General features: G+C 47.1%; 1 protein-coding gene across 2 annotated transcripts in view; it reads left to right on the forward strand.

The window, feature by feature from the left end:
• Window positions 1-17,998, forward strand: part of PRIM1 (DNA primase subunit 1) — a 220,785-nt gene that overhangs the window by 46,994 nt on the left and 155,793 nt on the right. For both annotated transcript variants that reach the window (XM_063952487.1, XM_063952486.1), the window contains exons 4-5: window positions 8,290-8,363; window positions 15,318-15,454. In XM_063952487.1, the coding sequence (XP_063808557.1) occupies window positions 8,290-8,363; window positions 15,318-15,454 (211 nt within the window). The remainder of the gene's footprint in view (window positions 1-8,289; window positions 8,364-15,317; window positions 15,455-17,998) is intronic.

A 17,998-nucleotide genomic window follows, 5' to 3' on the forward strand; every position in this document is an offset into this window, starting at 1 on the left:
ACCTGAAGTTCAGACGTTTGTAAAGGGAGTGTGCTGCATATTCAGCCCCTTTTTGGTGCCACCAGTGGCACCTTTGGATCTTAACGTGGTGTTGAGTTTCCTGAAATCTCACTGGTTTGAGCCGCTTAAGACCGTGGAGTTAAAATATCTCACGTGGAAAGTGGTCAAAAATTGGCGGCTTTGTCATGTAAAAGCCCCTATCTGGTTTTCCATATGGACAGGGCAGAATTACGGACTCGTCCGCAATTTCTGCCAAAGGTGGTGTCATCTTTTCATGTAAACCAACCTATTGTGGTGCCTGCGGCTACTCGTGACTTGGAGGATTCCAAATTACTAGATGTAGTCAGGGCTTTGAAGATTTATGTAGCCAGATCGGCTGGAGTCAGGAAACCTGACTCGCTGTTTATGCTGTATGCATCCATCAAGCTGGGTGCTCCTGCTTCAAAGCAAACTATTGCTCGCTGGATCTGTAACACGATTCAGCAGGCTCATTCTGCGGCTGGCTTGCCGCCTCCAAAATCAGTAAAAGCCCATTCCACAAGGAAGGTGGGCTCTTCTTGGGCGGCTGCCCGAGGGGTCTCGGCATTACAGCTTTGCCGAGCAGCTACTTGGTCGGGTTCAAACACTTTTGCAAAGTTCTACAAGTTTGATACCCTGGCTGAGGAGGACCTTGTGTTTGCTTATTCGGTGCTGCAGAGTCATCCGCACTCTCCCGCCCGTTTGGGAGCTTTGGTATAATCCCCATGGTCCTGACGGAGTCCCCAGCATGCACTAGGACGTTAGAGAAAATAAGATTTTACTCACCGGTAAATCTATTTCTCGTAGTCCGTAGTGGATGCTGGGCGCCCGTCCCAAGTGCGGACTTCTTCTGCAATACATGTATATAGTTATTGCTTAAATAAGGGTTATGTTATGGTTGCATCAGGTTTGTCTGATGCTCTGTTGTTGTTCATACTGTTGACTGGGTATGTTATCACAAGTTATATGGTGTGATTGGTGTGGCTGGTATGAGTCTTACCCTGGATTCCAAAATCCTTTCTCTATCGTCCTAAGTGGATGCTGGGGTTCCTGAAAGGACCATGGGGGAATAGCGGCTCCGCAGGAGACAGGGCACAAAAAAGTAAAGCTTTTACCAGATCAGGTGGTGTGCACTGGCTCCTCCCCCTATGACCCTCCTCCAGACTCCAGTTAGATTTTGTGCCCGAACGAGAAGGGTGCAATCTAGGTGGCTCTCCTAAAGAGCTGCTTAGAGAAAGTTTAGCTTAGGTTTTTTACTTTACAGTGAGTCCTGCTGGCAACAGGATCACTGCAACGAGGGACTTAGGGGAGAAGTAGTGAACTCACCTGCGTGCAGAGTGGATTTGCTGCTTGGCTACTGGACACTAGCTCCAGAGGGACGATCACAGGTACAGCCTGGATGGTCACCGGAGCCGCGCCGCCGGCCCCCTTGCAGACGCTGAAGAGAGAAGAGGTCCAAAATCGGCGGCTGAAGACTCCTGAGTCTTCATAAAGGTAGCGCACAGCACTGCAGCTGTGCGCCATTTTCCTCTCAGCACACTTCACACAACAGTCACTGAGGGTGCAGAGCGCTGGGGGGGGCGCTCTGAGAGGCAAATAAAAACCTTATTAGAGGCAAAAAATACCTCACATATAGCCCACAGAGGCTATATGGAGATATTTAACCCCTGCCTAACTTCAAAAATAGCGGGAGACGAGCCCGCCGAAAAAGGGGCGGGGCCTATCTCCTCAGCACACAGCGCCATTTTCTCTCACAGAAAAGCTGGAGAGAAGGCTCCCAGGCTCTCCCCTGCACTGCACTACATAAACAGGGTTAAAACAGAGAGGGGGGGCACTGATTTTGGCGATATTGTATATATATAAAAGATGCTATAAGGGAGAAACACTTATATAAGGTTGTCCCTATAAAATTATAGCGTTTTTGGTGTGTGCTGGCAGACTCTCCCTCTGTCTCCCCAAAGGGCTAGTGGGTCCTGTCCTCTGTCAGAGCATTCCCGGTGTGTGTGCTGTGTGTCGGTACGTGTGTGTCGACATGTATGAGGACGATGTTGGTGAGGAGGCGGAGAAATTGCCTGTAATGGTGATGTCACTCTCTAGGGAGTCGACACCGGAATGGATGGCTTATTTAGAGAATTACGTGAGAATGTCAACACGCTGCAAGGTCGGTTGACGACATGAGACGGCCGACAATCTATTAGGACCGGTCCAGGCGTCTCAGAAACACCGTCAGGGGTTTTAAAACATTTACCTCAGTCGGTCGACACAGACACAGACACGGACACTGAATACAGTGTCGACGGTGAATAAACAAACGTATTTCTCATTAGGGCCACACGTTAAGGGCAATGAAGGAGGTGTTACGTGTTTCTGATACTACAAGTACCACAAGAAAGGGTATTATGTGGGAGTGAAAAAACTACCTGTAGTTTTTCCTGAATCAGATAAAATAAAATGAAGTGTGTGATGATGCGTAGGGTTACCCCGATAGCAAATATTGGCGTTATACCCTTTCCCGCCAGAAATTAGGGTACGTTGGGAAACACCCCTTAGGGTGATAAGGCGCTCACACGCTTATCAAGTGGCGTTACCGTCTCCAGATACGGCCGCCCTCAAGGAGCCAGCTGATAGGAAGCTGGAAAAATATCCTAAAAAGTATATACACACATACGGTGGTTATACTGCGACCAGCGATCGCCATCAGCCTGGAGATGCAGTGCTGGGTTGGCTTGGTCGGATTCCCTGACTGAAAATATTTTATTCATGTAGAGCATTTAATAGGATGCATTCTATATATATGTATGTGAGATGCACAGAGGGATATTTGCTCTCTGGCATCAAGATAAGTGCGTTGTCCATATCTCCCAGAAGATGTCAGGGACACGACAGTGGTCAGGTGATACAGATCCCATACGGCAGATGGAAGTATTGCTGTATAAAGGGAAGGAGTTATTTGGGGGTCGGTCCATCGGACCTGGGGACCACAGCAACAGCTGGGAAATCCAACCTTTTTTACCCCAAGTTACATCTCAGCTAAAAAAGACACCGTCTTTTCAGCCTCAATCTTTCCTTCCCATGAGGGCATGCAGGCAAAAGGCCAGTCATATCTGCCCAGACATAGAGGTAAGGGAAGTAGACTGCAGCAGGCAGCCCTTTCCCAGGAAAAGAAGCCCTCCACCGCGTCTGCCAAGTCCTCAGCATGACGCTGGGGCCGTGCAAGCGGACTCAAGGTGGGGGGGTAGTCTTAAGAGTCTCAGGGCGCAGTGGGATCACTCGCAAGTTGACCCCTAGATCGTACGAGTATTATCCCAGGGGTAAAGATTGGAGAGTCGAGACATCTTCTCCTCGCAGGTTCCTGAAGTCTGCTTTACCAACGGCTCCCTCCGACAGGGAGGCAGCATTGGAAACAATTCACAAGCTGTATATCCAGCAGGTGATAATCAAAGTACCCCTCCTACGACAAGGAAAAGGGTATTATTTTTCCACACTATATTGTGGTACTGAAGCCAGACGGCTTGGTGACACATAGTCTAAATCTAAAATGTTTTGAACACTTACATAAAAGGTTCAAATCGAGATAAAGTCACTCAGAGCAGTGATAGCGAACCAAAAAAAAAGGGGACTATATGGTGTCCCTGGACATCAAGGATTACCTCCATGTCCAAATTTTGTCCTTCTCATCAAGGGTACCTCTGGTTCGTGGTACAGAACTGTCAATATCAGTTTCAGACGATGCCTTTTGAATTATCCACGGCACCCCGGGCCTTTTTACCAAGGTAATGGCCGAAAAGATGTTTCTTCAAAGAAAAAAGGCATCTAAATTATCCCTTACTTGCACGACCTAAAAAGGGCAAGTTCCAGAGAACAGTTGGAGGTCGGAAGAGCACTATCTAAAGTAGTTCTTCGACGGCACGACTGGATTCTAAATATTCCAAGAATCGCAGCTGTTTTCCGACGATACGTCTGCTGTTCCTAGGGATGATTCTGGACACGGTTCAGAAAAAGGTTTTTCTTCCCGAGGAAAAAGCCAAGGAGTTATCCGACCTGTCAGGAACCTCCTAAAACCAGGAAAGGTGTCTGTACATCAATGCACAAGAGTCCTGGGAAAAATGGTGGCTTTTTACGAAGCAATTCCATTCGGCAGATTCCATGCAAGAATTTTCCAAAGGGATCTGTTGGACAAATGGTCAGGGTCGCATCCTCAGATGCACCTGCGAATAACCCTGTCGCCAAGGACAAGGGTATATCTTCTGTGGTGGTTGCAAAAGGCTCATCTATTGGAGGGCCGCAGATTCGGCATACAGGATTTGATCCTGGTGACCACGGACGCCAGCCTGAGAGGTTGGGGAGCAGTCACACAAGGAAGAAACTTCCAGGGGGTATGGACGAACCTGGAAAAGTCTCTTCACATAAACATTCTGGTACTAAGAGCAATCTAAAATGCTCTAAGCCAGGCGGAACCACTCCTGCAAGGAAAACCGGTGTTGATTCAGTCGGACAACATCACGGCGGTCGCCCATGTAAACAGACAGGGCGGCACAAGAAGCAGGAGTGCAATGGCAGAAGCTGCCAAGATTCTTCGCTGGGCGGAGAATCACGTAATAGCACTGTCAGCAGTGTTCTTCCCGGGCGTGGACAACTGGGAAGCAGACTTCCTCAGCGGACACGATATTCACCCGGGAGAGGGGGGTCTTCATCCAGAAGTCTTCCACATGCTAATAAACTGTTGGGAAAGACCAATGGTAGACATGATGGCGTCTCGCCTCAACAAGAAACTGGACAAATATTGCGCCAGGTCAAGAGATCCACAGGCAATAGCTGTGGACGCACTGGTAACACCTTGGGTGTACAAATCAGTATATGTGTTTCCTCCTCTGCCTCTCATACCAAAGGTATTGAAGATTATACGGTGAAGAGGAGTAAGAACAATACTAGTGGCTCCGGATTGGCCAAGAAGGACTTGGTACCCGGAACTTCAAGAGTTGGTCACGGACGACCCGTGCCCTCTACTTCTGAGAAGGGACCTGCTACAACAGGGTCCCTGTCTCTTTCAAGACTTACCGCGGCTGCGTTTGACGGCATGGCGGTTGAACGCCAGATCCTAAAAGGGAAAGGCATTCCAGAAGAAGTCATTCCTACCTTGATTAAGGCAAGGAAGGAAGTCACCGCGAAACATTATCACCGCATTTGGCGAAAATATGTCGCGTGGTGCGAGGATCGGAGTGTTCCGACGGAGGAATTTCAACTGGGTCGTTTCCTACATTTCCTACAATCAGGATTGTCTATGGGTCTCAAATTGAGATCTATTAAGGTTCAAATTTCGGCCCTGTCAATATTCTTCCAAAAAGAATTGGCCTCAGTTCCTGAGGTACAGACTTTTGTTAAAGGAGTACTGCATATACAGCCTCCTGTGGTGCCTCCGGTGGCACCGTGGGATCTAAATGTAGTTTTAGATTTCCTCAAATCCCATTGGTTTGAACCATTGAAAAAGGTGGATTTTAAATATCTCACATGGAAAGTGACTATGTTACTGGCCCTGGCTTCCGCCAGGAAAGTATCTGAATTGGCGGCTTTATCTTATAAAAGCCCTTATCTAATCTTCCATTCGGATAGGGCAGAACTGGGGACTCGTCCGCATTTTCTCCCTAAGGTGGTATCAGCGTTTCACCTGAACCAACCTATTGTGGTGCCTGCGGCCACTGGCGACTTGGAGGACTCCAAGTTGTTGGACGTTGTCAGAGCCTTAAAAATATACATTTCAAGGACGGCTGAAGTCAGAAAATCTGACTCGCTGTTGATACTATATGCACCCAACAAGTTGGGTGCCCCTGCTTCTAAGCAGACGATTGCTCGTTGGATTTGTAACACAATTCAACTAGCTCATTCTGTGGCAGGCCTGCCACAGCCTAAATCTGTTAAGGCCCATTCCACAAGGAAGGTGGGCTCATCTTGGGCGGCTGCCCGAGGGGTCTCGGCATTACAATTCTGCCGAGCAGCTACGTGGTCGGGGGAAAACACGTTTGTAAAATTCTACAAATTTGATACCCTGGCAAAAGAGGACTTGGAATTCTCTCATTCGGTGCTGCAGAGTCATCCGCACTCTCCCGCCCGTTTGGGAGCTTTGGTATAATCCCCATGGTCCTTTCAGGAACCCCAGCATCCACTTAGGACGATAGAGAAAATAAGAATTTACTTACCGATAATTCTATTTCTCGGAGTCCGTAGTGGATGCTGGGCGCCCATCCCAAGTGCGGATTATCTGCAATACTGTACATAGTTATTGTTAACAAATTCGGGTTATATTGTTAAGGAGCCATCTTTAAGAGGCTCTTTCTGTTATCATACTGTTAACTGGGTTTAGATCACAAGTTGTACGGTGTGATTGGTGTGGCTGGTATGAGTCTTACCCGGGATTCAAATTGCCTCCCTTATTGTGTACGCTCGTCCGGGCACAGTACCTAACTGGAGTCTGGAGGAGGGTCATAGGGGGAGGAGCCAGTGCACACCACCTGATCTGGTAAAAGCTTTACTTTTTTGTGCCCTGTCTCCTGCGGAGCCGCTATTCCCCCATGGTCCTTTCAGGAACCCCAGCATCCACTACGGACTCCGAGAAATAGAATTATCGGTAAGTAAATTCTTATTTTCCTTGTAATGTCAGCTCTTCCAGGCACAGTTTCCTTAACTGAGGTCTGGAGGAGGGGCATAGAGGGAGAAGCCAGTGCACACCAGTAGTACTAAATCTTTCTTAGAGTGCCCAGTCTCCTGCGGAGCCCGTCTATTCCCCATGGTCCTTACGGAGTCCCCAGCATCCACTACGGACTACGAGAAATAGATTTACCGGTGAGTAAAATCTTATTTTTTCTTCTAGCCTTCGCTTCGGCAAGGCGTGTTACAGATTTGGGTGCCTTGTCCTGCAAGCCACCGTATTTGGTGTTTCATGATGACAGAGCGGAACTTCGGACGAATCCCGCTTTCTTACCAAAGGTAGTGTCATCTTTTCACATCAATCAACCAATAGTAGTTCCTGTGTTAACAGCACATTCTGGAACTCTGGATGTGGTACGCGCTTTACGCGTTTATGTATCCCGAACGTCTACAGTTCGTAAGACGGATACGTTGTTTGTTCTCTCTGATGCTGCCAAGATTGGTTGGCCAGCTTCTAAGCAGACCTTATCCAGATGGATAAAACTGACCATACGTCAGGCTTACCTTAATGCTAGGTTACAGCCGCCTACATCAGTAACAGCTCATTCCACACATTCTGCGGGAACTTCATGGGCAGCTGGTCGTGGAGCTTCTACAACGCAGCTTTGCAGTGCGGCTACATGGTCTTCAGTGCACACGTTTGTGCGCTTTTACAAGTTTGATACGTTTGCGGCATCAGCATCTAGCTTTGGCCGCCTAGTGTTACAGGTGCCAAACAGCTCTCCCGCCCACGGGGGATGCTTTGGTACGTCCCAAGAGTACTCCAGTGACCCCTAGTGGATGAAAAAGAAAATAGGATTTTGGTACTTACCAGGTAAATCCTTTTCTTTGAATCCATAGCGGGCACTGGACGCCCACCCAGAGCAGTTTTACCTGGTTTGTGGTAAGTTCAGGGGATCTTATGGTAACACACTCTCACCGACTGGTTCAAATTATCAAGTGCTGGTTATGGTGTCAACTGTTTAGTTGTCAGTAACGTTATGTGTCAACTTCATCGTTGTCCGTTATGTTATATGTAATACTCCATTGTCAACCTCTCTATAGCTCCTGTTCGGCTCAGTAAAAAACACTGAGGTACTCTGGGGTATGGAGGGGTGGAGTGTTCTAAATTTAAATATTCAGTGCCCTGTTCCTATGGAGGCCGTCCATATCCCAAGAGTACTCCAGTGCACCCTATGGATTCAAAGAAAAGGATTTACCTGGTAAGTACCAAAATCCTATTTTTTGTTTCCCATATGCAACTGCTAGGTTCATTCAAAATGTAGTATATGCTGTGGATTGTTTCTGTTGAATTAATACTGTACATAGAAATAGAAGCAATTTTACAGAAAATATTAATAGATATTCATATGATGCAGTGATTGGTGAACATAAAATTACCTTTATTTTCAGTCTTACAATTAGGCATTCTACAAATCGGCTGTGCTTTCAGGGTATGGATGAGCACCTTTGAACACCTGATTTTGCACAAATAATTCACTCATGCAGATCTGTGTCCTACAATATGTAATTGTTTCTCTGACTTGTATGCTATGGTCAGTGTCTGAGCAACTGTGTTTGGTGTTGCAGTTCTGCAGATATATGCAGTAAGTGCTGGACTCTGATGACCATTGCCATTCGAATTCTGGATAGAGCCCTGAGTGGTAGGTAATTTCTGACCTCTTTATAAACCTTGTCATATGAGAAGTAACGATATCATGGCTCTGAAATGTATGTTATATGGGAAAGGAAAGGATTTAACTGTGTTCTAATAGTACAGTCCATAAGGTGCTTTGAAACACGGGAAGATATATTCAGGTGACATTTACCAGTCTTACATGCTCAATTTTTGGTTTCAGATTACTCATTCTGATGCAAATTGAGGCTAGCCAGGTACTGTACATTGCACTGTGCAGCTGTATGAGAAAGGGAAGATAATGGAGAGCATTATGCTCACCTCCACCAGATTCAAAATACAACCTATGCATTGAGGCACACACCCATACATGTGCTTGAATGCACATACATGTGTTTAATCAGTTATAAAAATGGATACCAGAACATAGACCCCATATATACTAAGCCTTGGGAAGAGATGAAGTGTTCAGAGATTAAGTACCAACCTTACACAGCCTGTAACATAGCAGTTACGAGCTGATTGGCTGGTACTTTATCTCCATCCAGTTTATATCTCTCCAAGGTTTAGTACATAGACTCCATAGCCATTGATTTGCATGTGCACTGAAGGATTGTGTCATGTAGGATGGGGAGTCGCTTCCTTTGATAAACTACTGAACAGAGAAGGTGGAGAAATGCGTCAGGTACTTTGAGTGCTGATAGTTATTCCAGATTCCGTGTTTGGTGCTGGCATTGTGTTAAGGGCCGTACACACTGGCCGATTACACTGAGCGATATGAACGATCTTGTTCATTAATGAACGAGATATCGTTCATATCACTCAGTGTGTATGCATGAACGATGCACGGCCCCGCGCTCGTTCATCGTTGGTGCTGGCTTATTTATACATGCAAGCCAATATGGACAATCTCGTCCATATTAGCATGCTGGGCTATAGGGCCGGGTGACGGGAACGTGATGAAACTTCACTCCTACACTATTCAGGCTTGTATGTTTAGGTTATGTGCAGAATTTGACTAAAATTATTGTAATATTTTGAATTTTTGAGTGTTTTGACTATGCAGTATTTAATGTTATACATAATCTAGTATGGAAACTAATTGAGAACCATATGAACAGTGGCTTCAGAAACCATTAGTAAATGTTTATCTGTAGCTCTAATTACTGCCAAAAAAGTAATTATTTACATTGTGTCATAATATTTCTCTGACGTCCTAGTGGATGCTGGGACTCCGTAAGGACCATGGGGAATAGCGGCTCCGCAGGAGACAGGGCACAAAATAAAAGCTTAAGGATCAGGTGGTGTGAACTGGCTCCTCCCCCTATGACCCTCCTCCAAGCCTCAGTTAGATTTTTGTGCCCGGCCGAGAAGGGTGCAATCTAGGTGGCTCTCCTGAGCTGCTTAGAATAAAAGTTTAGTTTAGGTTTTTTTATTTTCAGTGAGTCCTGCTGGCAACAGGCTCACTGCATCGTGGGACTAAGGGGAGAAGAAACGGACTCACCTGAGTGCAGAGTGGATCGGGTTTCTTAGGCTACTGGACATTAGCTCCAGAGGGACGATCACAGGTTCAGCCTGGATGGGTCACCGGAGCCGCGCCGCCGTCCCCCTTACAGAGCCAGAAGAGACGAAGAGGTCCGGTGAAATCGGCGGCAGAAGACATCCTGTCTTCAGACTAAGGTAGCGCACAGCACTGCAGCTGTGCGCCATTGCTCTCAGCACACTTCACACTCCGGTCACTGAGGGTGCAGGGCGCTGGGGGGGAGCGCCCTGAGACGCAATATAACAGTATATACCTTAGGTGGCAAAAAGAATACATCACATATAGCTCCTGGGCTATATGGATGTATTTTAACCCCTGCCATTTTTACACAAAAAAGCGGGAGATAAGGACGTCGTGAAGGGGCGGAGCCTATCTCCTCAGCACACAAGCGCCATTTTCCCTCACAGCTCCGCTGGAAGGACGGCTCCCTGACTCTCCCCTGCAGTCCTGCTTCAGAATCAGGGTAAAAAAGAGAAGGGGGGGCATTTTTGGCAGCAAATAACGATAATAACAGCAGCTATAAGGGAATAACACTTATATAAGGTTATCCCTGTATATATATATATATATATATATATATATATATATATATATATATATATATATATATATATATATATATATATATATATATATATAGCGCTGGGTGTGTGCTGGCAGACTCTCCCTCTGTCTCTCCAAAGGGCTAAGTGGGGTCCTGTCCTCTATCAGAGCATTCCCGGTGTGTGTGCTGTGTGTCGGTACGCGTGTGTCGACATGTATGAGGAGGAAAATGATGTGGAGGCGGAGCAGTTGCCTGTGTTGGTGATGTCACCCCCTAGGGAGTCGACACCTGACTGGATGATTGTATTTAAACAATTAAGTGATAATGTCAGCAATTTGCAAAAAACTGTTGACGACATGAGACAGCCGGCAAATCAATTAGTGCCTGTCCAGGCGTCTCAGACACCGTCAGGGGCGCTAAAACGCCCGTTACCTCAGTGGGTCGACACAGACCCTGACACAGATACTGAGTCTAGTGTCGACGGTGACGAGACAAACGTAATGTCCAGTAGGGCCACACGTTACATGATCACGGCAATGAAAGAGGCATTGAACCTTTCTGACACTACAAGTACCACAAAGAAGGGTATTATGTGGGGTGTGAAAAAACTACCAATAGTTTTTCCTGAGTCAGAGGAAATAAATGAGGTGTGTGATAAAGCGTGGGTTTCCCCCGATAAAAAACAGCTAATTTCTAAAAAATTATTAGCATTATACCCCTTCCCGCCAGAGGTTAGGGCGCGTTGGGAAACACCCCCTAGGGTAGATAAGGCGCTCACACGTTTATCTAAACAAGTAGCGTTACCGTCTCCTGATACGGCCACCCTCAAAGAACCAGCTGATAGAAGGCTGGAAAATATCCTAAAAAGTATATACACACATACTGGTGTTATACTGCGACCAGCAATCGCCTCAGCCTGGATGTGCAGTGCTGGAGTCGCATGGTCGGATTCCCTGACTGAGAATATTGATACCCTGGATAGGGACAATATTTTGTTAACTATAGAACATTTAAAGGATGCATTACTATATATGCGTGATGCACAGAGGGATATTTGCACCCTGGCATCAAGAGTAAGTGCTATGTCCATCTCTGCCAGAAGAGCGTTATGGACGCGACAGTGGTCAGGGGATGCGGATTCCAAACGGCACATGGAAGTATTGCCGTATAAAGGGGAGGAGTTATTTGGGGCTGGTCTATCGGACCTGGTGGCCACGGCAACGGCTGGAAAATCCACCTTTTTACCCCAGGTCACTTCACATCAGCAGAAAAAGACACCGTCTTTTCAAACTCAGTCCTTTCGTTCCCATAAGTACAAGCGAGCAAAAGGCCACTCCTTTCTGCCCCGGGGCAGAGGAAGAGGAAAAAGACTGCACCATGCAGCCGCTTCCCAGGAGCAGAAGCCCTCCCCTGCTTCTGCCAAGTCTTCAGCATGACGCTGGGGCTTTACAAGCAGACTCAGATATGGTGGGGGCCCGTCTCAAGAATTTCAACGCGCAGTGGGCTCACTCGCAAGTGGATCCCTGGATTCTACAGGTAGTATCGCAGGGGTACAAACTGGAATTCGAGGCGTTTCCCCCTCGTCGGTTCCTGAAGTCTGCTTTACCAAAGTCTCCCTCCGACAGGGAGGCAGTTTTGGAAGCCATTCACAAGCTGTATTCCCAGCAGGTGATAATCAAGGTACCCCTCCTGCAACAAGGAAAGGGGTATTATTCCACGCTGTTTGTGGTACCGAAGCCGGACGGCTCGGTGAGACCAATTTTAAATCTGAAATCCTTGAACACTTACATAAAAAGGTTCAAATTCAAGATGGAGTCACTCAGAGCAGTGATAGCGAACCTGGAAGAAGGGGACTATATGGTGTCTCTGGACATCAAAGATGCTTATCTCCACGTCCCAATATACCCTTCTCACCAAGGGTACCTCAGGTTTGTAGTACAAAACTGTCATTATCAGTTTCAGACGCTGCCGTTTGGATTGTCCACGGCACCTCGGGTCTTTACCAAGGTAATGGCCGAAATGATGATTCTTCTACGAAGAAAAGGCATTTTAATTATCCCTTACTTGGACGATCTCCTGATAAGGGCAAGATCCAGGGAACAGTTAGAAGTCGGAGTAGCACTATCTCAGGTAGTGTTACGTCAGCACGGGTGGATTCTAAATATTCCAAAATCGCAGCTGATTCCAACGACGCGTCTACTGTTCCTAGGAATGATTCTGGACATAGTCCAGAAGAAGGTGTTTCTCCCGGAGGAGAAGGCCAGGGAGTTATCCGAGCTAGTCAGGAACCTCCTAAAACCAGGCCAGGTCTCAGTGCATCAGTGCACGAGGGTCCTGGGAAAAATGGTGGCTTCTTACGAAGCGATTCCATTCGGAAGATTCCATGCAAGAACGTTTCAGTGGGATCTACTGGACAAATGGTCCGGATCGCATCTGCAGATGCATCAGCGGATAACCCTGTCGCCAAGGACAAGGGTGTCTCTCCTGTGGTGGCTGCAGAGTGCTCATCTACTAGAGGGCCGCAGATTTGGCATTCAGGATTGGATCCTGGTAACCACGGATGCCAGCCTGAGAGGCTGGGGAGCAGTCACACAGGGAAGGAATTTCCAGGGCTTGTGGTCAAGCATGGAAACATCTCTTCATATAAACATTCTGGAACTAAGGGCCATTTACAATGCCCTAAGTCAAGCAAAACCTCTGCTTCAGGGTCAGGCGGTGTTGATCCAATCGGACAACATCACGTCAGTCGCCCACGTAAACAGACAGGGCGGCACGAGAAGCAGGAGGGCAATGGCAGAAGCTGCAAGGATTCTTCGCTGGGCGGAAAATCATGTGATAGCACTGTCAGCAGTGTTCATTCCGGGAGTGGACAACTGGGAAGCAGACTTCCTCAGCAGACACGACCTTCACCCGGGAGAGTGGGGACTTCACCCAGAAGTCTTCCACCTGATTGTAAACCGTTGGGAAAAACCAAAGGTGGACATGATGGCGTCACGTCTAAACAAAAAACTGGACAGATATTGCGCCAGGTCAAGGGACCCTCAGGCAATAGCAGTTGACGCTCTGGTAACGCCGTGGGTGTACCAGTCAGTGTATGTGTTCCCTCCTCTGCCTCTCATACCAAAAGTACTGAGAATCATAAGGAGAGGAGTAAGAACTATACTCGTGGTTCCGGATTGGCCAAGAAGGACTTGGTACCCGGAACTTCAAGAGATGCTCACGGACGAACCGTGGCCTCTACCTCTAAGAAAGGACCTGCTACTGCAGGGGCCTTGTCTGTTCCAAGACTTACCGCGGCTGCGTTTGACGGCATGGCGGTTGAACGCCGGATCCTGAGGGAAAAAGGCATTCCAGAAGAAGTCATCCCTACTCTGGTCAAAGCCAGGAAGGACGTAACCGCAAAACATTATCACCGCATTTGGCGTAAATATGTTGCGTGGTGTGAGGCCAAGAAGGCCCCTACAGAGGAATTTCAACTGGGTCGTTTCCTTCATTTCCTGCAAACAGGACTGTCTATGGGCCTAAAATTAGGGTCCATTAAGGTTAAAATTTCGGCCCTGTCAATTTTCTTCCAGAAAGAACTGGCTTCAGTACCTAAAGTTCAGACATTTGTAAAAGGGGTGCTGCACATACAGCCTCCTTTTGTGCCTCCAGTGGCACCTTGGGATCTCAATGTGGTGTTGAGTTTTCTAAAGTCACATTGGTTTGAACCACTTTCCACTGTGGACTTAAAATATCTCACATGGAAGGTGTCGATGCTGTTAGCCTTGGCTTCAGCCAGGCGTGTGTCAGAATTGGCGGCTTTATCATATAAAAGCCCTTACTTAATTTTTCATTCTGACAGGGCGGAATTGAGGACTCGTCCTCAATTTCTACCTAAGGTGGTTTCTGCATTTCACATGAACCAACCTATTGTGGTACCTGCGGCTACCAGGGACTTAGAGGACTCTAAGTTGCTTGACGTTGTCAGGGCCTTGAAAATATATGTTTCCAGGACGGCTGGAGTCAGAAAATCTGACTCGCTGTTTATCCTGTATGCACCCAACAAGCTGGGTGCTCCTGCTTCTAAGCAGACGATTGCTCGTTGGATTTGTAGTACAATTCAGCTTGCACATTCTGTGGCAGGATTGCCACAGCCAAAATCAGTAAAAGCCCATTCCACAAGGAAAGTGGGCTCATCTTGGGCGGCTGCCCGAGGGGTCTCGGCTTTACAACTTTGCCGAGCAGCTACTTGGTCAGGGGCAAACACGTTTGCTAAATTCTACAAATTTGATACCCTGGCTGAGGAGGACCTGGAGTTCTCTCATTCGGTGCTGCAGAGTCATCCGCACTCTCCCGCCCGTTTGGGAGCTTTGGTATAATCCCCATGGTCCTTACGGAGTCCCAGCATCCACTAGGACGTCAGAGAAAATAAGATTTTACTTACCGATAAATCTATTTCTCGTAGTCCGTAGTGGATGCTGGGCGCCCATCCCTAGTGCGGATTGTCTGCAATACTTGTATATAGTTATTGTTACAAAAATTCGGGTTATTATTGTTGTGAGCCATCTTTTCAGAGGCTCCTTTGCGTTTATCATACTGTTAACTGGGTTCAGATCACAAGTTGTACGGTGTGATTGGTGTGGCTGGTATGAGTCTTACCCGGGATTCAATATCATTCCTTATTATGTACGCTCGTCCGGGCACAATATCCTAACTGAGGCTTGGAGGAGGGTCATAGGGGGAGGAGCCAGTGCACACCACCTGATCCTTAAGCTTTTATTTTGTGCCCTGTCTCCTGCGGAGCCGCTATTCCCCATGGTCCTTACGGAGTCCCAGCATCCACTACGGACTACGAGAAATAGATTTATCGGTAAGTAAAATCTTATTTTTTCTTTTGTTTTCTATTATTATAGAGGACTTTGGTTTTCGGTACCGATTTTGGGTTTACTCGGGCAGGAGAGGAGTCCACTGTTGGGTGTGTGATGAGTCTGCCAGGAAACTCTCTCAAGCTGAAAGGTCTGCCGTGGCGGAATATTTAAGTCTAGTGAAGGTATAATACATTATGCTTTTTGCTGTTGACAGAAATCATCAGAATATGTTTACCCTGGGAAATGTATGTCCAGGTGGCAGAAGGGAGATATTTATTACACAGAAAGACCTTTGGAAAAGTTTTAATTTCCTGACCCTGTATCTCAGTCATTGGCCCTGATTCTGACATGGGAGTAAAGCAATAAGCACAAGTAAATGCACCTGAACAATGCTGCTGCCAAGGGGAGCAAACACATGTATTTGTTTTTGCATCTTACAAGCGCTTCACTTGCGCCCCTTCCCCTTCAGAATCCATTTCAGGCTACTCACATTCACTTACAAAGCACTCACCCACTCCTCTCCAAGTTACATCTCTGACCTTATCTCCCCTTACACTCCCATCCGTCCTCTTCGCTCTGCCAATGCACGCCGCCTCTCCTGGCTACTGATTACTTCCTTCCACTCCTAGCTCCAAGATTTTGCATGTGCTGTTTCCTTTCTCTGTAATTCTTTACCTCTCCCCCCTCAGACTCTCCACCTCTCTACAAAACTTCAATCGGGCTCTCAAGACCCACTTTACCAAACCCAGCCATCTCTCATCCTAACCCTCTGTCCCACGCTCACTGTCTACTCCATCTGTGTCATCCCTGTCCGCCCCTGCTATTTAGAATGTAACCTCTCATGAGCAGGGCCCTCTTCCCTCATGTGCTTTTCATTCTCTTACTTAAACTATCTTCTATTCTAGGCCTGGCCAGCCAGTAACTCTCCAGCTGTTGTGAAACTGCATGTCCCAGCATGCACTGCCATAGTTATAGCATTCCCTAATAGCAAAACTGTGGCAGGGCATGCTGGAACTTGTAGTTTCACAATAGCTGGAGAGTCACAGTTTGGCCATGCCTATATGCCATACTCCCTTCAGCACCAAATTTCTCGTTTTTCTGCCACCATGATACTCATTTCAGTGTCATCTGCTGATGCAGCTATGTTTATATACCCTATACTTCTCCTTTATTGTCTTGAACTGTAAGTCACTGTTTTCTTGTTTTGCTTACTTGTTTATGTACTCTGCAATTGGGCGCTGCAAATCCCTTGTGGTGCCATAAAAAGAATGGATAATAATAAGTACTAGCTGCTTTTGCATGTAGCCCACAATTGCTGGGAAGGCTTATTTTTACACTGCAATTTAGATTTCACACCCCCCCTCCCAAATATAAATTTCACTGCACCTTTTTAAATCTGCCCCACCTGCTGTGCTACATGATTTTTACTATGGTGGTTGTTTACTTGCTATTCTTTGCATTGCTTAAAACACTCGGAACAGGGCCCATAATGTGTAACATTGAGGGCAGAAATTATTTGCGTGGTTCTTGGAGCATTTCCACATTGTTACATGAAGCCTCAGTGATATCACTTTGTCCCATCTTTAGTAGACCTGGGTCATGTTTGAAGGCAACTTTGCAAAAGATCTATTAAGTCATAGGGGAGACATACTGGTGTGACCAATGTGGAGTACCCGAGTCCCTTTTAAAGTGTCTCTTGGTTTAAAATAAAAAAATTGTAGTTGAAAATAAAAAAATACATATATAATATATATCTTCGAAAAGGCATGCAGTGTCCCTATAATGCCCTTATAATCTGATAAACAATACATACATCTGGTACTGTTTTGAATGTCATGGTAACAGTAGAACAAAATTATGGAAAAGTTTTTTGTTTTTTCTCTCTAGCTCATTGACCTAATTGCTATATTGCCAAGAGAAACTCATATTTTTCTTACGTCCTAGAGGATGCTGGGGTCCACATTCGTACCATGGGGTATAGACTGGTCCACTAGGAGCCAGTGGCACTTTAAGAGTTTAACAGTGTGGGCTGGCTTCTCCCTCTATGCCCCTCCTACCAGACTCAGTTTAGAAAATGAGGAGCCGGCCACAGCTAGGGGAGCTCCATAGAAGTTTTTCTAGTTTTATTTTTTCATTAAAGTTTAGGCACAGGGAGGCTGCTGGCAACGGCCTCCCTGCTTCGAGGGACTTAGGGGGTTAAGTAGTGTCCAACCCTGAGAGGTTAATGGCCACTATCTCCGCTGAGAAGACACTGAGCTCCTGAGGGTGATGATCGTTAGCCACCCCAGGCGACCGCTCACTCCCGCAGCATGCCGCCACCCCCCAACAGAGCCAGAAGATTCCGGTGGCAAGTGAGTCACCGGCGCCCCGGCAAGCGGGGAGCCGGTGTGAAGATGGTGGCAACAGGGCGGGAGTGCAGTACTAACTGCGCTCTGGAGGCTCAGTGGTACACAGTGGGGCGCCCTGAGCTAGCGCCTATACCCTACACTGGTCACTCAGGCTGTCAGGAACCTCGACTGCCAGCACCATACCTCAGGCCAGTATAAAGATGTGAAAGCGGGAAGCAGCGCCATGTTTCAGGGGGCGGAGCTTCTCCTCAGAGCGGACCCAGCAGCGTTCAGCGCTATTTTCCTCCCTGCAGATCCAGCTACAGAGACGCTGACAGGGAGATCTGTCCCTCCACACGACTCCAGCTATCTTGTGCGGTACCAAAAGGCTTGTAGAAG

This window comes from Pseudophryne corroboree, chromosome 2 (genome assembly GCF_028390025.1).
Source record: "Pseudophryne corroboree isolate aPseCor3 chromosome 2, aPseCor3.hap2, whole genome shotgun sequence".
Classification (NCBI taxonomy): Eukaryota; Metazoa; Chordata; class Amphibia; order Anura; family Myobatrachidae; genus Pseudophryne; species Pseudophryne corroboree.